This window comes from Sebastes fasciatus, assembly GCF_043250625.1.
Source record: "Sebastes fasciatus isolate fSebFas1 chromosome 14 unlocalized genomic scaffold, fSebFas1.pri SUPER_14_unloc_2, whole genome shotgun sequence".
Lineage (NCBI taxonomy): Eukaryota > Metazoa > Chordata > Actinopteri > Perciformes > Sebastidae > Sebastes > Sebastes fasciatus.
Window position 1 is genome coordinate 17143 of NW_027428123.1, and position 24619 is coordinate 41761.

A 24619-nucleotide genomic window follows, 5' to 3' on the forward strand; every position below is an offset into this window, starting at 1 on the left:
ACAGGTGTGATCGATTACAGGTGTGATGGACTACAGGTGTGATGGACTACAGGTGTCATCGATTACAGGTGTGATGGACTACAGGTGTCATCGATTACAGGTGTGATGGACTACAGGTGTGATGGACTACAGGTGTCATCGATTACAGGTGTGATGGACTACAGGTGTGATGGACTACAGGTGTGATCGATTACAGGTGTGATGGACTACAGGTGTGATGGACTACAGGTGTGATCGATTACAGGTGTGATGGACTACAGGTGTGATGGACTACAGGTGTGATGAACTACAGGTGTGATGGACTACAGGTGTGATGGACTACAGGTGTGATGGACTACAGGTGTGATGGACTACAGGTGTGATGAACTACAGGTGTGATGGACTACAGGTGTGATGGACTACAGGTGTGATGAACTACAGGTGTGATGGACTACAGGTGTGATGGACTACAGGTGTGATCGATTACAGGTGTGATCGATTACAGGTGTGATGGACTACAGGTGTGATGGACTACAGGTGTGATCGATTACAGGTGTGATGGACTACAGGTGTCATCGATTACAGGTGTGATCGATTACAGGTGTGATGGACTACAGGTGTGATGGACTACAGGTGTGATCGATTACAGGTGTGATGGACCACAGGTGTGATGGACCACAGGTGTGATCGATTACAGGTGTGATGGACTACAGGTGTGATGGACTACAGGTGTGATGGACTACAGGTGTGATGGACTACAGGTGTGATGGACTACAGGTGTGATCGATAACAGTTGTGATGGACTACAGGTGTGATCGATTACAGGTGTGATGGACTACAGGTGTGATGGACTACAGGTGTGATCGACAACAGTTGTGATGGACTACAGGTGTGATCGATTACAGGTGTGATCGATTACAGGTGTGATGGACTACAGGTGTGATCGATTACAGTTGTGATGGACTACAGGTGTCATTGATTACAGGTGTGATGGACTACAGGTGTGATGGACTACAGGTGTGATGGACTACAGGTGTGATGGACTACAGGTGTCATTGATTACAGGTGTGATGGACTACAGGTGTGATGGACTACAGGTGTGATCGATTACAGGTGTGATGGACCACAGGTGTGATGGACCACAGGTGTGATGGACTACAGGTGTGCTGTGAGCGCGGCAGCGAGGTGAAGGAGCAGCGGTACCTGCAGCAGCTGTGTGTTCAGCTCCCTCTTGTCTGACGCCAGAGACGAGTTCATGGCGGCCATCTTGTCCAGAGCGTCGTGTCCCTCCTCCACCTCCCTCTTCAACACACACTCAGAGGACGAGAGACACAACACCGTCTCCCTGGACTGACGGAGGAGGACACAGAGAGAGTTATATATATATATTATAGATTATAGATTATATTATATAAACAAACCTTCTGCAGGGCGTCTCTGGCGTCAGCAGCTTCGTCCTCTGCTCTCTGTCTGTCCAGCTGCTGTCTCTCCAGCGCCCCCTACAGAGGACACACAGACATACATACAGTATAGAACAGTATATATATATATAACAGCCTGTCAGTGAATGATGAACTGAAGTCCAGCAGCAGCTTCTTCACCTTCAGAGAGTGGAGCTCCATCCGGTTCAGAGTGTCTCTCTCCGTCAGCTGGACGTTCTCCAACAGCCCCGTCTCCACGCTGCAACAACACCCCCTCATCATGTAGATATATATACTGTATATATATATATACACACATGTATACAGTATATATATATGACAGAGTACCGTCTGAGTGTCTCCGTCTCCAGCTGTCTGTTTCTGTCCTCCTGTCTGTCTCTCTCCTTCCTCAGACGCTCGTTCTCTCTCTGCACCTCCTCCTGACTCCTCTGCTCCTCCTCCAGCTGCAGACGCAGCGAGGACGCCGCCTCACGCTCCCTGAGACACACACAGACACCATACACAGGTAACCAAGGTCATTTACTCACGTACTGGACTTCAGTCTAACTTTAAGACTCCGTCCACACTAAGCCGTTGTGTCTCTCTCTTCACAGCCACCAGACTCCGTTCAGAGAAACAGTGATTGAACCTCTCAGAACAGGAGAGCAGCTGTTCTACCGCTGCTTCCATCAGTTAGTTAGAGTTACTGTGGGACTTTCTGATGTCAACTAACGTGGCGTCATCATCACAAACCTCCGTCAGAGAAGCTTTTAGAAGGCTCCTTTAATGATAAAACAGACGTTAAAGGTCCCAGATTGTAAAAAGTGAGATGTCTTTTATATTATAAAGCAGGTTTAAGTGCTTTATATATAAATACTGTTAAACTATTAAAACACTCAATATACGGAGAAATAAACACAGCCCGTATTCAGAAACTGTGCGTTTGAAACAAGCCGTTAGGATTTCTGTCCATTTGTGATGTCACAAATATACAATATTTAGACCATTACAGGTTTTAAACGTAAACATTCTAAATGTGTCCCAGTTTATTTCCTGTTGCAGTGGATGACATCAGCTGACAGAAAGTAAACATGGACCCAAACTGTTGCCTAGCAACGCAATTCTGTTGAAATGCACTAAAACGGAGCGTTTCAGACGGAAGGGTGGATACAGGTATATTCAGACAGACAGGATGACAGCATGTAAACATGTTCTAGTAGAAACACTAAATACAAGTATGAACCTGAAGATGAGCTGATATGGGACCTTTAAAACCAGAATGTGTCCTCCAGTGGTTCTCTATAGATTCACAGAGGACAGAAACACCTCAATAAACTCATCATGTCCCTTTAGAGTGTTTCTACAGGGTGGTATTAGTACTGATGCTGCAGGATCATCTCTCTCTATATTCATATTTAGATTAATTCAGACAGTCGTTCCAGATGTGATTCATTTATTATATCTATTACCTAGGTACTGTGTGTGTGTGTGTGTGTGTGTGTGTGTGTGTGTGTGTATGTGTGTACCTGCTCAGTGTGTCCACAGTGTGTGTGAGCTCCAGCTGTGTGTGTTGTGTGCGTGTGCTCAGCAGCTGGTTGTCGTCCTCCAGCTGTTTCAGGCGGAGCTGTGCAGATGTTTTCTCCTCGCCGAGCCGCCGCAGAGAGAGCTCCGCCCCCTTAAAAACACACACACACGGTTGATTGACCCCGTCCTGACCTCTGACCTCTGACTGCAGCAGAGCGTGGACTGACCTGCAGTTCCTCGTGTCTCCACTGCAGGACGCTCTCAGCATGAGACAGGACGGACAGCAGGGAGGACAGATCCAGACTGAGGACGCCGTCTGGGGGGACACACAAAGACCTGCTGCTGCAGCTGGTCAGGACTCTGGACTGGAGACACAGAGGACAGAAGAAGAGGTGATGGCAGAAACACACACTGACCTCTGTGACCTTTGACCTCTGTGACCTCTGTGACCTCTGTAGATGTAACAGACTCACCAGTTTGACCAGAGCCTGACTGACCGACTGGAGGCTCCTCTCTGTGTCTCTATGTCTCTCCTCCTCCATCTCTCTGTCCTCCCTCTGAGTGTCCTCAGCCTGCAGCAACAGAGACAGCTCTGCTATCCTGAGAGACAGACGGACAGACAGACAGAGAGACGGACAGACAGACAGACAGACGGACAGACAGACAGACAGACAGACAGACAGACAGACAGACAGACATACAGACAGACGGACAGACAGACAGACAGACGGACGGACGGACGGACGGACAGACAGACAGACATACAGACAGACGGACGGACGGACGGACAGACGGACGGACGGACAGACGGACAGACAGACAGACAGACGGACGGACGGACGGACAGACAGACAGACAGACATACAGACAGACGGACAGACAGACAGACAGACAGACAGACAGACAGACGGACAGACGGACGGACAGACAGACGGACAGACAGACAGACAGACAGACAGACAGACAGACATACAGACAGACGGACAGACAGAGAGACACACAGACAGACAGACAGGTAGATGGTCAGACAGGTTGACAACTGACAGCTTTCCAGAACAGACGATCCAACACCCAGGTGGTCTTTATACTCTGAAAGGTGAATGACTAAAGGATTGTCCCACTAAACCTGCACAGATAAGACCAAATGAAACCGTGTGATGGTCAAAGCACCTGAAAGGGTTAATGCACCTTTAACAGATGGCGTCCAGGTGCTTCTGTGATTAAAGCACATATTTAAATCAGGTCATATGCAGACATTTGGTGCAAAATCATCTCCTTTCTATGCAAAAACCAGTCAGTTCACAAAGATCAGCCCCGATCTGATCAGAACAGATCACTACTAGTCAGCATGCCAGCTAGCTCAGCAGCTACCTGAAGAAGAAGAAGAATGATTTACCTTTCTGTCAGCTGGGAAACTTCTGTCTCATGAAGAAGCTTCAACTGTGAAATCTCTCTCTCCTTCTCCTCTTTCTCCTGCTCCTCCTCTCCTAAGGAGAAGGTTCCCTGGGACGAGGAGGAGATGGGAGGAGGTAGAGATGGTGAGGAGGGAGGAGGAGGGAGGACCAGGGTGGAGGACAGAGGAGGAGAGGAGGAAGGTGGAGGGAGGACATAGGAGGAGGAGGAGGGATTGATGGGAGGAGGAGCGCTGAGCCTCAGGGAGGAGGAGACGGAGTCACAGCTGGACAAGAGAGACGAGGAGAGACAAGAAAACTCCGCCCTCAACTGCCACAGATCCCTACAGACACAGACAGGTTGGTCAACTTCTACCAGGTTGGTCAACTTCTACCAGGTTGGTCAACTTCTAACAGGTTGGTCTGGTCAACTACCTGTCGGCGGCGGTCTTCATGGTGTGACAGTGGCGTCTCAGAGCGACCACGGACCTCCAGACTGACAGCAACCGAACCTGCTGCTGACCCAGCTGATCTGACCGACACTGGACACACACACACACACACACACACACACACACACACACACACACACACGTCAGAACTTCCACCTTTTTTTTTTTTTTTTTTTTTTAAAGTTATTTTTTTGGGGGCATTTTCCATTTTTTTTATGACAGGACAGTGGATAGAGTCTTGAAAGGGGGGAGAGAGAGAGAGTGGATGCGGAAAGGGCCACAGGTCGGATTCGAACCCGGGCCGCCGCGGTCAGGACCAAGCCTTAATACATGGACACCCGCTCTACCAACTGAGCTAACCCAGGCGCCCAGAACTTCCACTTTTAAAGACATCCCCCCCAACAGTCCCCGAGGAGAGAAACAGACCACAGACCTCCCTCTCTCTCTGCCAATCATCCTCTCTCTGCCCCGCCTCCTCCACTGCTCTGGTCCAATCAGATGTCAGCTTCTGGAGGTCTTCCCTCAGGGCCTGGTTGGCCTGCTCTGATTGGCCAAGCTGCTCCCGGAGGAGAGCGTTGGTGTCGGCCAGACCGACCGACCTGAAGAGACACAAACACAGTAGAGGCGTCACGGTGAGGAAACTGTCCCACCGGTGACAACACCGGTGTTACCGATTAACCCAGACACTTAACAAGATATCGGCCAATATCTACGTATAACACCCTGTAACACCCTGTTACACCCTGTTACACCCTGTTACACCCTGTTACAACCTGTTACACCCTGTAACACTGTATAACACCCTGTTACAACCTGTTACACCCTGTTACACTGTATAACACCCTGTTACAACCTGTTACACCCTGTAACACTGCGTAACATCCTGTAACACCCTGTTACAACCTGTTACAACCTGTTACACCCTGTTACAACCTGTTACACCCTGTAACACTGCGTAACACCCTGTTACAACCTGTTACACCCTGTTACAACCTGTTACACCCTGTAACACTGCGTAACACCCTGTTACAACCTGTTACACCCTGTTACAACCTGTTACACCCTGTAACACTGCGTAACACCCTGTTACAACCTGTTACACCCTGTTACAACCTGTTACACCCTGTAACACTGCGTAACACCCTGTTACAACCTGTTACACCCTGTTACAACCTGTTACACCCTGTAACACTGCGTAACACCCTGTTACAACCTGTTACACCCTGTTACAACCTGTTACACCCTGTAACACTGCGTAACACCCTGTTACAACCTGTTACACCCTGTTACAACCTGTTACACCCTGTAACACTGCGTAACACCCTGTTACAACCTGTTACACCCTGTAACACTGCGTAACATCCTGTAACACCCTGTTACACCCTGTAACACTGCGTAACACCCTGTTACACCCTGTAACACTGCGTAACATCCTGTAACACCCTGTTACAACCTGTTACACCCTGTAACACTGCGTAACACCCTGTTACAACCTGTTACACCCTGTTACAACCTGTTACACCCTGTAACACTGCGTAACACCCTGTTACAACCTGTTACACCCTGTTACAACCTGTTACACCCTGTAACACTGCGTAACACCCTGTTACAACCTGTTACACCCTGTTACAACCTGTTACACCCTGTAACACTGCGTAACACCCTGTTACAACCTGTTACACCCTGTTACAACCTGTTACACCCTGTAACACTGCGTAACATCCTGTAACACCCTGTTACACCCTGTAACACTGCGTAACACCCTGTTACACCCTGTAACACTGTAACACCCTGTTACAACCTGTTACACCCTGTAACACTGCGTAACACCCTGTAACACCCTGTTACACCCTGTAACAACCTGTAACACCCTGTTACACCCTGTAACACTGCGTAACACCCTGTAACACCCTGTTACACCCTGTAACACTGCGTAACACCCTGTAACACCCTGTTACACCCTGTAACACTGTGTAACACCCTGTTACAACCTGTTACACCCTGTAACACTGTATAACATCCTGTAACACCCTGTTACAACCTGTTACACCCTGTAACACCCTGTTACAACCTGTTACACCCTGTAACAACCTGTTACACCCTGTAACACTGTATAACACCCTGTAACACTGTATAACACCCTGTAACACCGTATAACACCCTGTAACACCCTGTTACAACCTGTTACACTGTATAACACCCTGTAACACCCTGTAACACTGTATAACACCCTGTAACACTGTATAACACCCTGTAACACCCTGTTACAACCTGTTACACCCTGTAACACTGTATAACACCCTGTTACAACCTGTTACACCCTGTAACACCGTATAACACCCTGTAACACCCTGTAACACTGTATAACACCCTGTAACACCCTGTTACAACCTGTAACACTGTATAACACCCTGTAACACCCTGTAACACCCTGTAACAACCTGTAAAACACCCTGTAACACCCTGTAACAACCTGTAACACCCTGTAACACCGTATAACACCCTGTAACACCCTGTAACAACCTGTTACACCCTGTAACACTGTATAACACCCTGTAACACCCTGTAACACCCTGTAACAACCTGTAAAACACCCTGTAACACCCTGTAACAACCTGTTACACCCTGTAACACTGTATAACACCCTGTTACAACCTGTTACACCCTGTAACACTGTATAACAACATGTTACACCCTGTAACACTGTATAACACCCTGTAACACCCTGTAACACCCTGTAACACCCTGTAACAACCTGTAAAACACCCTGTAACACCCTGTAACACCCTGTAACACCGTATAACACCCTGTTACACCCTGTAACACCCCGTAACACCATGTAACACCCTGTAACACTGTATAACAACCTGTTACACCCTGTAACACTGTATAACACCCTGTAACACCCTGTAACAACCTGTTACACCCTGTAACACTGTATAACACCCTGTAACACCCTGTAACAACCTGTTACACTGTATAACACCCTGTAACACCCCGTAACACCCTGTAACACCCCGTAACACCATGTAACACCCTGTAACACCACATAACACCGCATAACTCTGCTGATACACACCTCTGTTGTTCCTCCTCCAGCCTGATGAGGGCGCTCTCCAGAGAGTCACTGTGTTTATCTCTGATCCTCCGCTACAGAACAGACACACAACAACATCTGGAGTACTGCAGGAACACGACAGTACATCAACATCTGGAGCAGTAGTAGTAGTAGCAGTAGTGGCAGTGGCAGTAATAGTAGTAGTAGAGTCTGACCTCAGTGTTGAGCAGCTGTGTGTTTCCATCCTGCAGCTGAAGCTCTAAATGTTGACATCGATCTCTGTACTCCAACACCTGGACACACAATGAGTACTGTCAGTACTACAACACACTGAGAATACTACTGCTAATACTGTAATATGGGTACTGTATTAATACTACTGATAACAATGAATGCCCAGTGTAAAGTGGTGGAGGGGTTTGTGTGCCCCAGTGAACCCGACACCAATCCACCAGAAGAGAGTTGCTGCACCTCGTCCGTAAAAAGGAAACCGGGCCCTCTTCTGGAGCAGACCTGGGAGGGGAGTGAGCCGGGCCTCGGCACATGGGGCCCGGTCGGGCACAGTACAAAAAAACGACATGGAGCCGCCACCCTGTGGGCCCAGAACCCGCAATGGGGTCGGGTGCAGTGTGAGTCGGGCAGCAGGCGGGGATCTAGGCGTTCTGATCCCCAGCATCTCAGACTGAGAACCAGAGGGTCACCTCTAACCGGAGAACCAGAGGGTCTCCTCTAACCGGAGAACCAGAGGGTCTCCTCTAACCGGAGAACCAGAGGGTCTCCTCTAACCGGAGAACCAGAGGGTCACCTCTAACCGGAGAACCAGAGGGTCACCTCTAACCGGAGAACCAGAGGGTCACCTCTAACCGGAGAACCAGAGGGTCACCTCTAACCGGAGAACCAGAGGGTCACCTCTAACCGGAGAACCAGAGGGTCTCCTCTAACCGGAGAACCAGAGGGTCACCTCTAACCGGAGAACCAGAGGGTCACCTCTAACCGGAGAACCAGAGGGTCACCTCTAACCGGAGAACCAGAGGGTCACCTCTAACCGGAGAACCAGAGGGTCACCTCTAACCGGAGAACCAGAGGGTCTCCTCTAACCGGAGAACCCGAGGGTCTCCTCTAACCGGAGAACCCGAGGGTCTCCTCTAACCGGAGAACCCGAGGGTCACCTCTAACCGGAGAACCAGAGGGTCACCTCTAACCGGAGAACCAGAGGGTCACCTCTAACCGGAGAACCAGAGGGTCACCTCTAACCGGAGAACCAGAGGGTCTCCTCTAACCGGAGAACCAGAGGGTCTCCTCTAACCGGAGAACCAGAGGGTCTCCTCTAACCGGAGAACCAGAGGGTCTCCTCTAACCGGAGAACCAGAGGGTCTCCTCTAACCGGAGAACCAGAGGGTCTCCTCTAACCGGAGAACCAGAGGGTCTCCTCTAACCGGAGAACCAGAGGGTCACCTCTAACCGGAGAACCAGAGGGTCACCTCTAACCGGAGAACCAGAGGGTCACCTCTAACCGGAGAACCAGAGGGTCACCTCTAACCGGAGAACCAGAGGGTCACCTCTAACCGGAGAACCAGAGGGTCACCTCTAACCGGAGAACCAGAGGGTCACCTCTAACCGGAGAACCAGAGGGTCACCTCTAACCGGAGAACCAGAGGGTCACCTCTAACCGGAGAACCAGAGGGTCTCCTCTAACCGGAGAACCAGAGGGTCACCTCTAACCGGAGAACCAGAGGGTCTCCTCTAACCGGAGAACCAGAGGGTCACCTCTAACCGGAGAACCAGAGGGTCACCTCTAACCGGAGAACCAGAGGGTCACCTCTAACCGGAGAACCAGAGGGTCTCCTCTAACCGGAGAACCAGAGGGTCTCCTCTAACCGGAGAACCAGAGGGTCACCTCTAACCGGAGAACCAGAGGGTCACCTCTAACCGGAGAACCAGAGGGTCTCCTCTAACCGGAGAACCAGAGGGTCTCCTCTAACCGGAGAACCAGAGGGTCTCCTCTAACCGGAGAACCAGAGGGTCTCCTCTAACCGGAGAACCAGAGGGTCTCCTCTAACCGGAGAACCAGAGGGTCTCCTCTAACCGGAGAACCAGAGGGTCTCCTCTAACCGGAGAACCAGAGGGTCTCCTCTAACCGGAGAACCAGAGGGTCTCCTCTAACCGGAGAACCAGAGGGTCTCCTCTAACCGGAGAACCAGAGGGTCTCCTCTAACCGGAGAACCAGAGGGTCTCCTCTAACCGGAGAACCAGAGGGTCTCCTCTAACCGGAGAACCAGAGGGTCTCCTCTAACCGGAGAACCCGAGGGTCTCCTCTAACCGGAGAACCAGAGGGTCACCTCTAACCGGAGAACCCGAGGGTCACCTCTAACCGGAGAACCCGAGGGTCACCTCTAACCGGAGAACCAGAGGGTCACCTCTAACCGGAGAACCCGAGGGTCACCTCTAACCGGAGAACCAGAGGGTCACCTCTAACCGGAGAACCAGAGGGTCACCTCTAACCGGAGAACCCGAGGGTCACCTCTAACCGGAGAACCCGAGGGTCACCTCTAACCGGAGAACCCGAGGGTCACCTCTAACCGGAGAACCAGAGGGTCACCTCTAACCGGAGAACCAGAGGGTCTCCTCTAACCGGAGAACCCGAGGGTCTCCTTTAAACGGAGAACCAGAGGATCACCTCTAACCGGAGAACCAGAGGGTCACCTCTAACCGGAGAACCAGAGGGTCACCTCTAACCGGAGAACCAGAGGGTCACCTCTAACCGGAGAACCAGAGGGTCACCTCTAACCGGAGAACCAGAGGGTCACCTCTAACCGGAGAACCAGAGGGTCACCTCTAACCGGAGAACCAGAGGGTCACCTCTAACCGGAGAACCCGAGGGTCTCCTTTAAACGGAGAACCAGAGGGTCACCTCTAACCGGAGAACCAGAGGGTCACCTCTAACCGGAGAACCAGATGGTCTCCTCTAACCGGAGAACCCGAGGGTCTCCTTTAAACGGAGAACCAGAGGATCACCTCTAACCGGAGAACCAGAGGGTCACCTCTAACCGGAGAACCAGAGGGTCACCTCTAACCGGAGAACCAGAGGGTCACCTCTAACCGGAGAACCAGAGGGTCACCTCTAACCGGAGAACCAGAGGGTCACCTCTAACCGGAGAACCAGAGGGTCACCTCTAACCGGAGAACCAGAGGGTCACCTCTAACCGGAGAACCCGAGGGTCTCCTTTAAACGGAGAACCAGAGGGTCACCTCTAACCGGAGAACCAGAGGGTCACCTCTAACCGGAGAACCAGAGGGTCACCTCTAACCGGAGAACCAGATGGTCTCCTCTAACCGGAGAACCCGAGGGTCTCCTTTAAACGGAGAACCAGAGGGTCACCTCTAACCGGAGAACCAGAGGGTCACCTCTAACCGGAGAACCAGAGGGTCACCTCTAACCGGAGAACCAGAGGGTCACCTCTAACCGGAGAACCCGAGGGTCTCCTTTAAACGGAGAACCAGAGGGTCACCTCTAACCGGAGAACCAGAGGGTCACCTCTAACCGGAGAACCCGAGGGTCTCCTTTAAACGGAGAACCAGAGGTTCACCTCTAACCGGAGAACCAGAGGGTCTCCTCTAACCGGAGAACCAGAGGGTCACCTCTAACCGGAGAACCAGAGGGTCACCTCTAACCGGAGAACCAGAGGGTCACCTCTAACCGGAGAACCAGAGGGTCACCTCTAACCGGAGAACCAGAGGGTCACCTCTAACCGGAGAACCAGAGGGTCACCTCTAACCGGAGAACCAGAGGGTCACCTCTAACCGGAGAACCAGAGGGTCTCCTCTAACCGGAGAACCAGAGGGTCTCCTCTAACCGGAGAACCAGAGGGTCTCCTCTAACCGGAGAACCAGAGGGTCTCCTCTAACCGGAGAACCAGAGGGTCTCCTCTAACCGGAGAACCAGAGGGTCTCCTCTAACCGGAGAACCAGAGGGTCTCCTCTAACCGGAGAACCAGAGGGTCACCTCTAACCGGAGAACCAGAGGGTCACCTCTAACCGGAGAACCAGAGGGTCACCTCTAACCGGAGAACCAGAGGGTCACCTCTAACCGGAGAACCAGAGGGTCACCTCTAACCGGAGAACCAGAGGGTCACCTCTAACCGGAGAACCAGAGGGTCACCTCTAACCGGAGAACCAGAGGGTCACCTCTAACCGGAGAACCAGAGGGTCACCTCTAACCGGAGAACCCGAGGGTCTCCTTTAAACGGAGAACCAGAGGGTCACCTCTAACCGGAGAACCCGAGGGTCTCCTTTAAACGGAGAACCAGAGGGTCACCTCTAACCGGAGAACCAGAGGGTCACCTCTAACCGGAGAACCAGAGGGTCACCTCTAACCGGAGAACCAGAGGGTCTCCTCTAACCGGAGAACCCGAGGGTCTCCTCTAAACGGAGAACCAGAGGGTCACCTCTAACCGGAGAACCAGAGGGTCACCTCTAACCGGAGAACCAGAGGGTCTCCTCTAACCGGAGAACCAGAGGGTCTCCTCTAACCGGAGAACCAGAGGGTCTCCTCTAACCGGAGAACCAGAGGGTCTCCTCTAACCGGAGAACCAGAGGGTCTCCTCTAACCGGAGAACCAGAGGGTCTCCTCTAACCGGAGAACCAGAGGGTCTCCTCTAACCGGAGAACCAGAGGGTCTCCTCTAACCGGAGAACCCGAGGGTCTCCTCTAACCGGAGAACCCGAGGGTCTCCTCTAACCGGAGAACCCGAGGGTCACCTCTAACCGGAGAACCCGAGGGTCACCTCTAACCGGAGAACCCGAGGGTCACCTCTAACCGGAGAACCAGAGGGTCACCTCTAACCGGAGAACCCGAGGGTCACCTCTAACCGGAGAACCAGAGGGTCACCTCTAACCGGAGAACCCGAGGGTCACCTCTAACCGGAGAACCAGAGGGTCACCTCTAACCGGAGAACCCGAGGGTCACCTCTAACCGGAGAACCCGAGGGTCACCTCTAACCGGAGAACCAGAGGGTCACCTCTAACCGGAGAACCAGAGGGTCACCTCTAACCGGAGAACCAGATGGTCTCCTCTAACCGGAGAACCCGAGGGTCTCCTTTAAACGGAGAACCAGAGGATCACCTCTAACCGGAGAACCAGAGGGTCACCTCTAACCGGAGAACCAGAGGGTCACCTCTAACCGGAGAACCAGAGGGTCACCTCTAACCGGAGAACCAGAGGGTCACCTCTAACCGGAGAACCAGAGGGTCACCTCTAACCGGAGAACCAGAGGGTCACCTCTAACCGGAGAACCAGAGGGTCACCTCTAACCGGAGAACCCGAGGGTCTCCTTTAAACGGAGAACCAGAGGGTCACCTCTAACCGGAGAACCAGAGGGTCACCTCTAACCGGAGAACCAGAGGGTCACCTCTAACCGGAGAACCAGATGGTCTCCTCTAACCGGAGAACCCGAGGGTCTCCTTTAAACGGAGAACCAGAGGGTCACCTCTAACCGGAGAACCAGAGGGTCACCTCTAACCGGAGAACCAGAGGGTCACCTCTAACCGGAGAACCAGAGGGTCACCTCTAACCGGAGAACCCGAGGGTCTCCTTTAAACGGAGAACCAGAGGGTCACCTCTAACCGGAGAACCAGAGGGTCACCTCTAACCGGAGAACCCGAGGGTCTCCTTTAAACGGAGAACCAGAGGTTCACCTCTAACCGGAGAACCAGAGGGTCTCCTCTAACCGGAGAACCAGAGGGTCACCTCTAACCGGAGAACCAGAGGGTCACCTCTAACCGGAGAACCAGAGGGTCACCTCTAACCGGAGAACCAGAGGGTCACCTCTAACCGGAGAACCAGAGGGTCACCTCTAACCGGAGAACCAGAGGGTCACCTCTAACCGGAGAACCAGAGGGTCTCCTCTAACCGGAGAACCAGAGGGTCTCCTCTAACCGGAGAACCAGAGGGTCTCCTCTAACCGGAGAACCAGAGGGTCTCCTCTAACCGGAGAACCAGAGGGTCTCCTCTAACCGGAGAACCAGAGGGTCTCCTCTAACCGGAGAACCAGAGGGTCACCTCTAACCGGAGAACCAGAGGGTCACCTCTAACCGGAGAACCAGAGGGTCACCTCTAACCGGAGAACCAGAGGGTCACCTCTAACCGGAGAACCAGAGGGTCACCTCTAACCGGAGAACCCGAGGGTCTCCTTTAAACGGAGAACCAGAGGGTCACCTCTAACCGGAGAACCCGAGGGTCTCCTTTAAACGGAGAACCAGAGGGTCACCTCTAACCGGAGAACCAGAGGGTCACCTCTAACCGGAGAACCAGAGGGTCACCTCTAACCGGAGAACCAGAGGGTCTCCTCTAACCGGAGAACCCGAGGGTCTCCTCTAACCGGAGAACCAGAGGGTCACCTCTAACCGGAGAACCAGAGGGTCACCTCTAACCGGAGAACCAGAGGGTCTCCTCTAACCGGAGAACCAGAGGGTCTCCTCTAACCGGAGAACCAGAGGGTCTCCTCTAACCGGAGAACCAGAGGGTCTCCTCTAACCGGAGAACCAGAGGGTCTCCTCTAACCGGAGAACCAGAGGGTCTCCTCTAACCGGAGAACCAGAGGGTCTCCTCTAACCGGAGAACCAGAGGGTCTCCTCTAACCGGAGAACCAGAGGGTCTCCTCTAACCGGAGAACCAGAGGGTCTCCTCTAACCGGAGAACCCGAGGGTCTCCTCTAACCGGAGAACCAGAGGGTCTCCTCTAACCGGAGAACCCGAGGGTCTCCTCTAACCGGAGAACCAGAGGGTCACCTCTAACCGGAGAACCCGAGGGTCACCTCTAACCGGAGAACCCGAGGGTCACCTCTAACCGGAGAACCAGAGGGTCACCTCTAACCGGAGAACCCGAGGGTCACCTCTAACCGGAGAACCAGAGGGTCACCTCTAACCGGAGAACCAGAGGGTCACCTCTAACCGGAGAACCAGAGGGTCACCTCTAACCGGAGAACCCGAGGGTCACCTCTAACCGGAGAACCCGAGGGTCACCTCTAACCGGAGAACCAGAGGGTCACCTCTAACCGGAGAACCAGAGGGTCACCTCTAACTGGAGAACCAGATGGTCTCCTCTAACCGGAGAACCCGAGGGTCTCCTTTAAACGGAGAACCAGAGGATCACCTCTAACCGGAGAACCAGAGGGTCACCTCTAACCGGAGAACCAGAGGGTCACCTCTAACCGGAGAACCAGAGGGTCACCTCTAACCGGAGAACCAGAGGGTCACCTCTAACCGGAGAACCAGAGGGTCACCTCTAACCGGAGAACCAGAGGGTCACCTCTAACCGGAGAACCAGAGGGTCACCTCTAACCGGAGAACCAGATGGTCTCCTCTAACCGGAGAACCCGAGGGTCTCCTTTAAACGGAGAACCAGAGGACCACCTCTAACCAGAGAACCAGATGGTCTCCTCTAGTTCTGCTGGGAGACTTCAACGCTCACGTGGGCGATGATGGAGAACCCTGGAGGCTGATTGGGAGGAACCATCTGCCTGATCTGGACCTGAGTGGTGTTCTGCTGTTGGACTTCTGTGCTAGTCCTGGACTGACCATAACAAACACCAAGTTCCAGCAGAGGTCCATCAGTGGACCTGGTACCAGAACAGCCGAGGTCCACAATCAGTGATCAATCAGTGATCAATCAGTGATCAGCAGACTGCTGCCCACGAGACCCGGATAAGAGGAAGAAGATGATGGAGGGATGATGGAGGGATGGACTCACCTTGTTCTGCAGGCGGTGGATGAGTAGAGCTTGTCTGGCCTCCCTCTCTCTCCCCTCCCTCACCCTCCTCTTCCACTCCCTCTGTTCTCCCTCCACCTGAAGAGACACACCGAGGGAGGGAGACACCGACTGGAACAACTGGAGAGAGAGAGAGAGAGAGAGAGAGAGAGAGAGAGAGAGAGAGAGAGAGAGAGAGAGAGAGAGAGAGAGAGAGAGAGAGAGAGAGAGAAAGGATGGTTGGATTCACCCTGATGATCACATGACATCCTCACCCTGTAATTCAGAGCTCTCCTCCTCCTCCTCGTCACCCTGTCATTTAGAGCTCTGCTCCTCCTCACCCTGTTTTTAGAGCTCTGCTCCTCTCCTCCTCACCCTGTCATTTAGAGCTCTGCTCCTCCTCCTCTCCTCCTCACCCTGTTTTTAGAGCTCTGCTCCTCTCCTCCTCACCCTGTCATTTAGAGCTGTGCTCCTCTCCTCATCTCCTCCTCCTCCTCACCGTTTTTAGAGCTCTGCTCCTCTCCTCCTCACCCTGTCATTTAGAGCTCTGCTCCTCGTCCTCTCCTCCTCACCCTGTCATTTAGAGCTCTGCTCCTCTCCTCCTCCTCACCCTGTCATTTAGAGCTCTGCTCCTCCTCCTCCTCTCCTCCTCACCCTGTTTTTAGAGCTCTGCTCCTCACCCTGTCATTTAGAGCTCTGCTCCTCTCCTCCTCACCCTGTCATTTAGAGCTCTGCTCCTCCTCTCCTCCTAATCCCCTCCTCTCCTCCTCCTCACCCTGTCATTTAGAGCTCTGCTCCTCCTCTCCTCCTCTCCTCCTAATCCCCTCCTCTCCTCCTCCTCACCCTGTCATTTAGAGCTCTGCTCCTCTCCTCCTCATCTCCTCCTCCTCTCCTCCTCACCCTGTCATTTAGAGCTCTGCTCCTGGCCTCCAGCTCTTCCCTCTCAGCTCGGCTCTCAGCCAGCTCTTCCTGCAGACGACACACCTCCCTCTTTAGCTCCGCCTTCTCCTGCTGCCAGCCAATCAGCAGCTGAGACTGCATGATGACAGGTCCACCTGTCTGTGGTAGACGGAGACACACAGACAGACAGTATTAGTACTACTACAGTGTGATACTAGTACTACTACTGTAACAAAGTAATACTACAGTGTGATACTAGTACTACTACTGTAACAAAGTAATACTACAGTGTGATACTAGTACTACTACTGTAACAAAGTACTACTACAGTGTGATACTAGTACTACTACTGTAACAAAGTAATACTACAGTGTGATACTAGTACTACTACTGTAACAAAGTACTACTACAGTGTGATACTAGTACTACTACTGTAACAAAGTAATACTACAGTGTGATACTAGTACTACTACTGTAACAAAGTACTACTACAGTGTGATACTAGTACTACTACTGTAACAAAGTACTACTACAGTGTGATACTAGTACTACTACTGTAACAAAGTACTACTACAGTGTGATACTAGTACTACTACTGTAACAAAGTAATACTACAGTGTGATACTAGTACTACTACTGTAACAAAGTACTACTACAGTGTGATACTAGTACTACTACTGTAACAAAGTACTACTACAGTGTGATACTAGTACTACTACTGTAACAAAGTACTACTACAGTGTGATACTAGTACTACTACTGTAACAAAGTACTACTACAGTGTGATACTAGTACTACTACTGTAACAAAGTACTACTACAGTGTGATACTAGTACTACTACTGTAACAAAGTACTACTACAGTGTGATACTAGTACTACTGTAACAAAGTACTACTACAGTGTGATACTAGTACTACTACTGTAACAAAGTACTACTACAGTGTGATACTAGTACTACTGTAACAAAGTAATACTACAGTGTGATACTAGTACTACTACTGTAACAAAGTACTACTACAGTGTGATACTAGTACTACTACTGTAACAAAGTACTACTACAGTGTGATACTAGTACTACTACTGTAACAAAGTACTACTACAGTGTGATACTAGTACTACTACTGTAACAAAGTACTACTACAGTGTGATACTAGTACTACTGTAACAAAGTACTACTACAGTGTGATACTAGTACTACTACTGTAACAAAGTACTACTACAGTGTGATACTAGTACTACTACTGTAACAAAGTACTACTACAGTGTGATACTAGTACTACTACTGTAACAAAGTAATACTACAGTGTGATACTAGTACTACTACTGTAACAAAGTACTACTACAGTGTGATACTAGTACTACTGTAACAAAGTACTACTACAGTGTGATACTAGTACTACTACTGTAACAAAGTACTACTACAGTGTGATACTAGTACTACTACTGTAACAAAGTACTACTACAGTGTGATACTAGTACTACTACTGTAACAAAGTACTACTACAGTGTGATACTAGTACTACTACTGTAACAAAGTACTACTACAGTGTGATACTAGTACTACTACTGTAACAAAGTAATACTACAGTGTGATACTAGTACTACTACTGTAACAAAGTACTACTACAGTGTGATACTAGTACTACTACTGTAACAAAGTAATACTACAGTGTGATACTAGTACTACTACTGTAACAAAGTACTACTACAGTGTGATACTAGTACTACTACTGTAACAAAGTAATACTACAGTGTGATACTAGTACTACTACTGTAACAAAGTACTACTACAGTGTGATACTAGTACTACTACTGTAACAAAGTAATACTACAGTGTGATACTAGTACTACTACTGTAACAAAGTACTACTACAGTGTGATACTAGTACTACTACTGTAACAAAGTACTACTACAGTGTGATACTAGTACTACTACTGTAACAAAGTACTACTACAGTGTGATACTAGTACTACTACTGTAACAAAGTAATACTACAGTGTGATACTAGTACTACTACTGTAACAAAGTACTACTACAGTGTGATACTAGTACTACTACTGTAACAAAGTACTACTACAGTGTGATACTAGTACTACTACTGTAACAAAGTACTACTACAGTGTGATACTAGTACTACTACTGTAACAAAGTACTACTACAGTGTGATACTAGTACTACTACTGTAACAAAGTACTACTACAGTGTGATACTAGTACTACTACTGTAACAAAGTACTACTACAGTGTGATACTAGTACTACTGTAACAAAGTACTACTACAGTGTGATACTAGTACTACTACTGTAACAAAGTACTACTACAGTGTGATACTAGTACTACTGTAACAAAGTAATACTACAGTGTGATACTAGTACTACTACTGTAACAAAGTACTACTACAGTGTGATACTAGTACTACTACTGTAACAAAGTACTACTACAGTGTGATACTAGTACTACTACTGTAACAAAGTACTACTACAGTGTGATACTAGTACTACTACTGTAACAAAGTACTACTACAGTGTGATACTAGTACTACTGTAACAAAGTACTACTACAGTGTGATACTAGTACTACTACTGTAACAAAGTACTACTACAGTGTGATACTAGTACTACTACTGTAACAAAGTACTACTACAGTGTGATACTAGTACTACTACTGTAACAAAGTAATACTACAGTGTGATACTAGTACTACTACTGTAACAAAGTACTACTACAGTGTGATACTAGTACTACTACTGTAACAAAGTACTACTACAGTGTGATACTAGTACTACTACTGTAACAAAGTAATACTGCAGTGTGATACTAGTACTACTACTGTAACAAAGTACTACTACAGTGTGATACTAGTACTACTACTGTAACAAAGTAATACTACAGTGTGATACTAGTACTACTACTGTAACAAAGTACTACTACAGTGTGATACTAGTACTACTACTGTAACAAAGTACTACTACAGTGTGATACTAGTACTACTACTGTAACAAAGTAATACTACAGTGTGATACTAGTACTACTACTGTAACAAAGTACTACTACAGTGTGATACTAGTACTACTACTGTAACAAAGTACTACTACAGTGTGATACTAGTACTACTACTGTAACAAAGTACTACTACAGTGTGATACTAGTACTACTACTGTAACAAAGTACTACTACAGTGTGATACTAGTACTACTACTCTAACAAAGTACTACTACAGTGTGATACTAGTACTACTACTGTAACAAAGTACTACTACAGTGTGATACTAGTACTACTACTGTAACAAAGTAATACTACAGTGTGATACTAGTACTACTACTGTAATAAAGTACTACTACAGTGTGATACTAGTACTACTACTGTAACAAAGTACTACTACAGTGTGATACTAGTACTACTACTGTAACAAAGTACTACTACAGTGTGATACTAGTACTACTACTGTAACAAAGTACTACTACAGTGTGATACTAGTACTACTACTGTAACAAAGTACTACTACAGTGTGATACTAGTACTACTACTCTAACAAAGTACTACTACAGTGTGATACTAGTACTACTACTGTAACAAAGTACTACTACAGTGTGATACTAGTACTACTACTGTAACAAAGTAATACTACAGTGTGATACTAGTACTACTACTGTAACAAAGTACTACTACAGTGTGATACTAGTACTACTACTGTAACAAAGTACTACTACAGTGTGATACTAGTACTACTACTAAACAAACTGAATCCCAACCACCCTCAAAAAATTGACAATGTGAGCAGTGCTGCTCCTCAGAGAGTACAGCTAAAGAGGAAAACAACAACAACACAAAAAGGCAAGGTACCCGGTAGTACCTGCCGGTACCCTACCCGGTACTACCGGTACCAGTACCCGGTAGTACTACCCGGTAGTACCCGGTACTAGTACTAGTACCCGGTACCTGGTAGTACCCGGTAGGGTACCGGCAGTACTCGGTACCCGGTAGGGTACAGGCAGTACCCGGTAGTACCCGGTAGGGTACCAGCGGGTACTACCGGGTACTACCCGGTACTACCCGGTACCGGTAGTATGCAATTTGGTCTCATTGAAGACTATCAGATATTGCATCTCTCCATAGCCAGTGTGTTCATCTTTCTGTTAACAGGAAACCAGTTCACTGCTGGCTGTGTTAACCACTACATAATATATACTGTATATATATAATGTAGTTCACATAGAAATGAACACTTGAGGCAAACGGTTCAGGCAGTTTATGAGTGAAACAATTAGCATATTCATTCCACATAAGGCAAGGTGTCGTATGTTTTAGTACCTGCTGATCACTACTACCTCCTGTTGATCACTACTAGCTCCTGTTGATCACTACTACCTCCTGTTGATCACTACTAGCTCCTGTTGATCACTACTACCTCCTGTTGATCACTACTAGCTCCTGTTGATCACTACTACCTCCTGTTGATCACTACTACCTCCTGTTGATCACTACTACCTCCTGTTGATCACTACTACCTCCTGTTGATCACTACTACCTCCTGTTGATCACTACTAGCTCCTGTTGATCACTACTAGCTCCTGTTGATCACTACTACCTCCTGTTGATCACTACTACCTCCTGTTGATCACTACTAGCTCCTGTTGATCACTACTACCTCCTGTTGATCACTACTACCTCCTGTTGATCACTACTAGCTCCTGCTGATCACTACTACCTCCTGTTGATCACTACTACCTCCTGCTGATCACTACTACCTCCTGCTGATCACTACTACCTCCTGCTGATCACTACTACCTCCTGTTGATCACTACTACCTCCTGCTGATCACTACTAGCTCCTGTTGATCACTACTAGCTCCTGTTGATCACTACTACCTCCTGTTGATCACTACTACCTCCTGTTGATCACTACTAGCTCCTGTTGAGAGACACAAACAGCCCACAAACAGGCTCGTCCAGTTCAGCTCTGTTCTGTCAGGGCAGGGTGTGTGTCTCTCAGCAGGAGCTAGTAGTGATCAACAGGAGCTAGTAGTGATCAGCTGTTCCAGCAGCAGAAGGAGCATCTCATCCTTCAGTCAGGAACTTGATAGAACTCACCAGAACCAGCTGGGTTCGTCTCTCCAGCAGCCTCCTCCTCTGTTCTACTATGTGGATGAATATAATCTCTTAATCTGCAGAGTTAGATGATGAGCTGACTCTACATGTTGTTATAATCCCCCCCTTGCTTGGAATGCACATCCCTAGAGCTGCCTGCAGCTAGTCAGTTAGCATGGTGACAGACAGGCTAACAGGCTGCAGGCTAAAAGGCTAACAGGCTGCAGGCTAACAGGCTACAGGCTAACAGGCTGCAGGCTAACAGGCTAACAGGCTGCAGGCTAACAGGCAGCAGGCTAACAGGCTGCAGGCTAACAGGCTGCAGGCTAACAGGCTAACAGGCTGCAGGCTGCAGGCTAACAGGCTAACAGGCTGCAGGCTAAAAGGCTAACAGGCTGCAGGCTAACAGGCTAACAGGCTGCAGGCTAACAGGCTAACAGGCTGCAGGCTAACAGGCTAACAGGCTGCAGGCTAACAGGCAGCAGGCTAACAGGCTGCAGGCTAACAGGCTAACAGGCTGCAGGCTGCAGGCTAACAGGCTAACAGGCTGCAGGCTAACAGGCTAACAGGCTGCAGGCTAACAGGCTAACAGGCTGCAGGCTAACAGGCTAACAGGCTGCAGGCTAACAGGCTAACAGGCTGCAGGCTAACAGGCTGCAGGCTAACAGGCTAACAGGCTGCAGGCTAACAGGCTGCAGGCTAACAGGCTAACAGGCTAACTGTGATTAAAGGTGATTAAAGGTCGTACCTGTTTGACCGGAAGCTGCACGAGCTTCACTCGCCGACTGTTGAACACATTTAAACACTTTAACAGCTATATATAACTATATAACTATAAACCTGCTGCAGACTGCAGCTAACTGTTAGCCTGCCAGCTGTTAGCATATTCAAACAGGGCACGTGACCTCTCACCCCGGTGACGTAGAGATCACATGACCGGAAACAACCCGGTTAAATATAAACAGCGATACCAGCTGGCTGCTGACGGTATTACACATAAATACATAATAATAATACACATAAATATATAATACTAAAATAATATTACACATAAATATATAATACTAAAATAATATTACACATAAATATATAATAATACACTTAAATATATAATACTAAAATTATAATACACTTAAATATATAATACTAAAATAATAATACACTTAAATATATAATACTAAAATAATAATACACTTAAATATATAATACTAAAATAATAATACACTTAAATATATAATACTAAAATAATAATACACATAAATATATAATACTAAAATAATAATACACTTAAATATATAATACTAAAATAATAATACACTTAAATATATAATACTAAAATAATAATACACTTAAATATATAATACTAAAATAATAATACACTTAAATATATAATACTAAAATAATAATACACTTAAATATATAATACTAAAATAATAATACACTTAAATATATAATACTAAAATAATAATACACTTAAATATATAATACTAAAATAATATTACACTTAAATATATAATACTAAAATAATAATACACTTAAATATATAATACTAAAATAATAATACACTTAAATATATAATACTAAAATAATATTACACTTAAATATATAATACTAAAATAATAATACACTTAAATATATAATACTAAAATAATAATACACTTAAATATATAATACTAAAATAATATTACACTTAAATATATAATACTAAAATAATAATACACTTAAATATATAATACTAAAATAATAATACACTTAAATATATAATACTAAAATAATATTACACTTAAATATATAATACTAAAATAATAATACACTTAAATATATAATACTAAAATAATAATACACTTAAATATATAATACTAAAATAATAATACACTTAAATATATAATACTAAAATAATAATACACTTAAATATATAATACTAAAATAATAATACACTTAAATATATAATACTAAAATAATAATACACTTAAATATATAATACTAAAATAATATTACACTTAAATATATAATACTAAAATAATAATACACTTAAATATATAATACTAAAATAATAATACACTTAAATATATAATACTAAAATAATATTACACTTAAATATATAATACTAAAATAATAATACACTTAAATATATAATACTAAAATAATAATACACTTAAATATATAATACTAAAATAATAATACACTTAAATATATAATACTAAAATAATATTACACTTAAATATATAATACTAAAATAATAATACACTTAAATATATAATACTAAAATAATAATACACTTAAATATATAATACTAAAATAATATTACACTTAAATATATAATACTAAAATAATAGTACACTTAAATATATAATACTAAAATAATATTACACTTAAATATATAATACTAAAATAATAATACACTTAAATATATAATACTAAAATAATAATACACTTAAATATATAATACTAAAATAATAATACACTTAAATATATAATACTAAAATAATAATACACTTAAATATATAATACTAAAATAATATTACACTTAAATATATAATACTAAAATAATAATACACTTAAATATATAATACTAAAATAATAATACACTTAAATATATAATACTAAAATAATATTACACTTAAATATATAATACTAAAATAATAATACACTTAAATATATAATACTAAAATAATAATACACTTAAATATATAATACTAAAATAATATTACACTTAAATATATAATACTAAAATAATAATACACTTAAATATATAATACTAAAATAATATTACACTTAAATATATAATACTAAAATAATAATACACTTAAATATATAATACTAAAATAATAATACACTTAAATATATAATACTAAAATAATAATACACTTAAATATATAATACTAAAATAATAATACACTTAAATATATAATACTAAAATAATAATACACTTAAATATATAATACTAAAATAATATTACACTTAAATATATAATACTAAAATAATATTACACTTAAATATATAATACTAAAATAATAATACACTTAAATATATAATACTAAAATAATATTACACTTAAATATAT

At 46.0% G+C, this 24619-nt stretch overlaps 1 protein-coding gene across 1 annotated transcript in view; it reads right to left on the bottom strand.

The window, feature by feature from the left end:
* LOC141763565 (uncharacterized) overlaps window positions 1–22452 on the bottom strand; it is a 39227-nt gene extending 16775 nt beyond the window's left edge. Inside the window, exons 1-16 of the mRNA XM_074628001.1 lie at window positions 22304–22452; window positions 21559–21632; window positions 16469–16627; window positions 15572–15709; window positions 8041–8118; window positions 7847–7917; window positions 5201–5366; window positions 4751–4857; window positions 4321–4659; window positions 3398–3524; window positions 3152–3289; window positions 2927–3075; window positions 1749–1898; window positions 1581–1659; window positions 1401–1478; window positions 1183–1329 (exon numbers count right to left, since the gene is read on the bottom strand). Of these exons, the coding sequence (XP_074484102.1) occupies window positions 1183–1329; window positions 1401–1478; window positions 1581–1659; window positions 1749–1898; window positions 2927–3075; window positions 3152–3289; window positions 3398–3524; window positions 4321–4659; window positions 4751–4857; window positions 5201–5366; window positions 7847–7917; window positions 8041–8118; window positions 15572–15709; window positions 16469–16609 (1908 nt within the window). The 5' untranslated portion in view covers window positions 16610–16627; window positions 21559–21632; window positions 22304–22452. The remainder of the gene's footprint in view (window positions 1–1182; window positions 1330–1400; window positions 1479–1580; window positions 1660–1748; window positions 1899–2926; window positions 3076–3151; window positions 3290–3397; window positions 3525–4320; window positions 4660–4750; window positions 4858–5200; window positions 5367–7846; window positions 7918–8040; window positions 8119–15571; window positions 15710–16468; window positions 16628–21558; window positions 21633–22303) is intronic.
* Between the last annotated feature and the right edge of the window lie 2167 nt (window positions 22453–24619).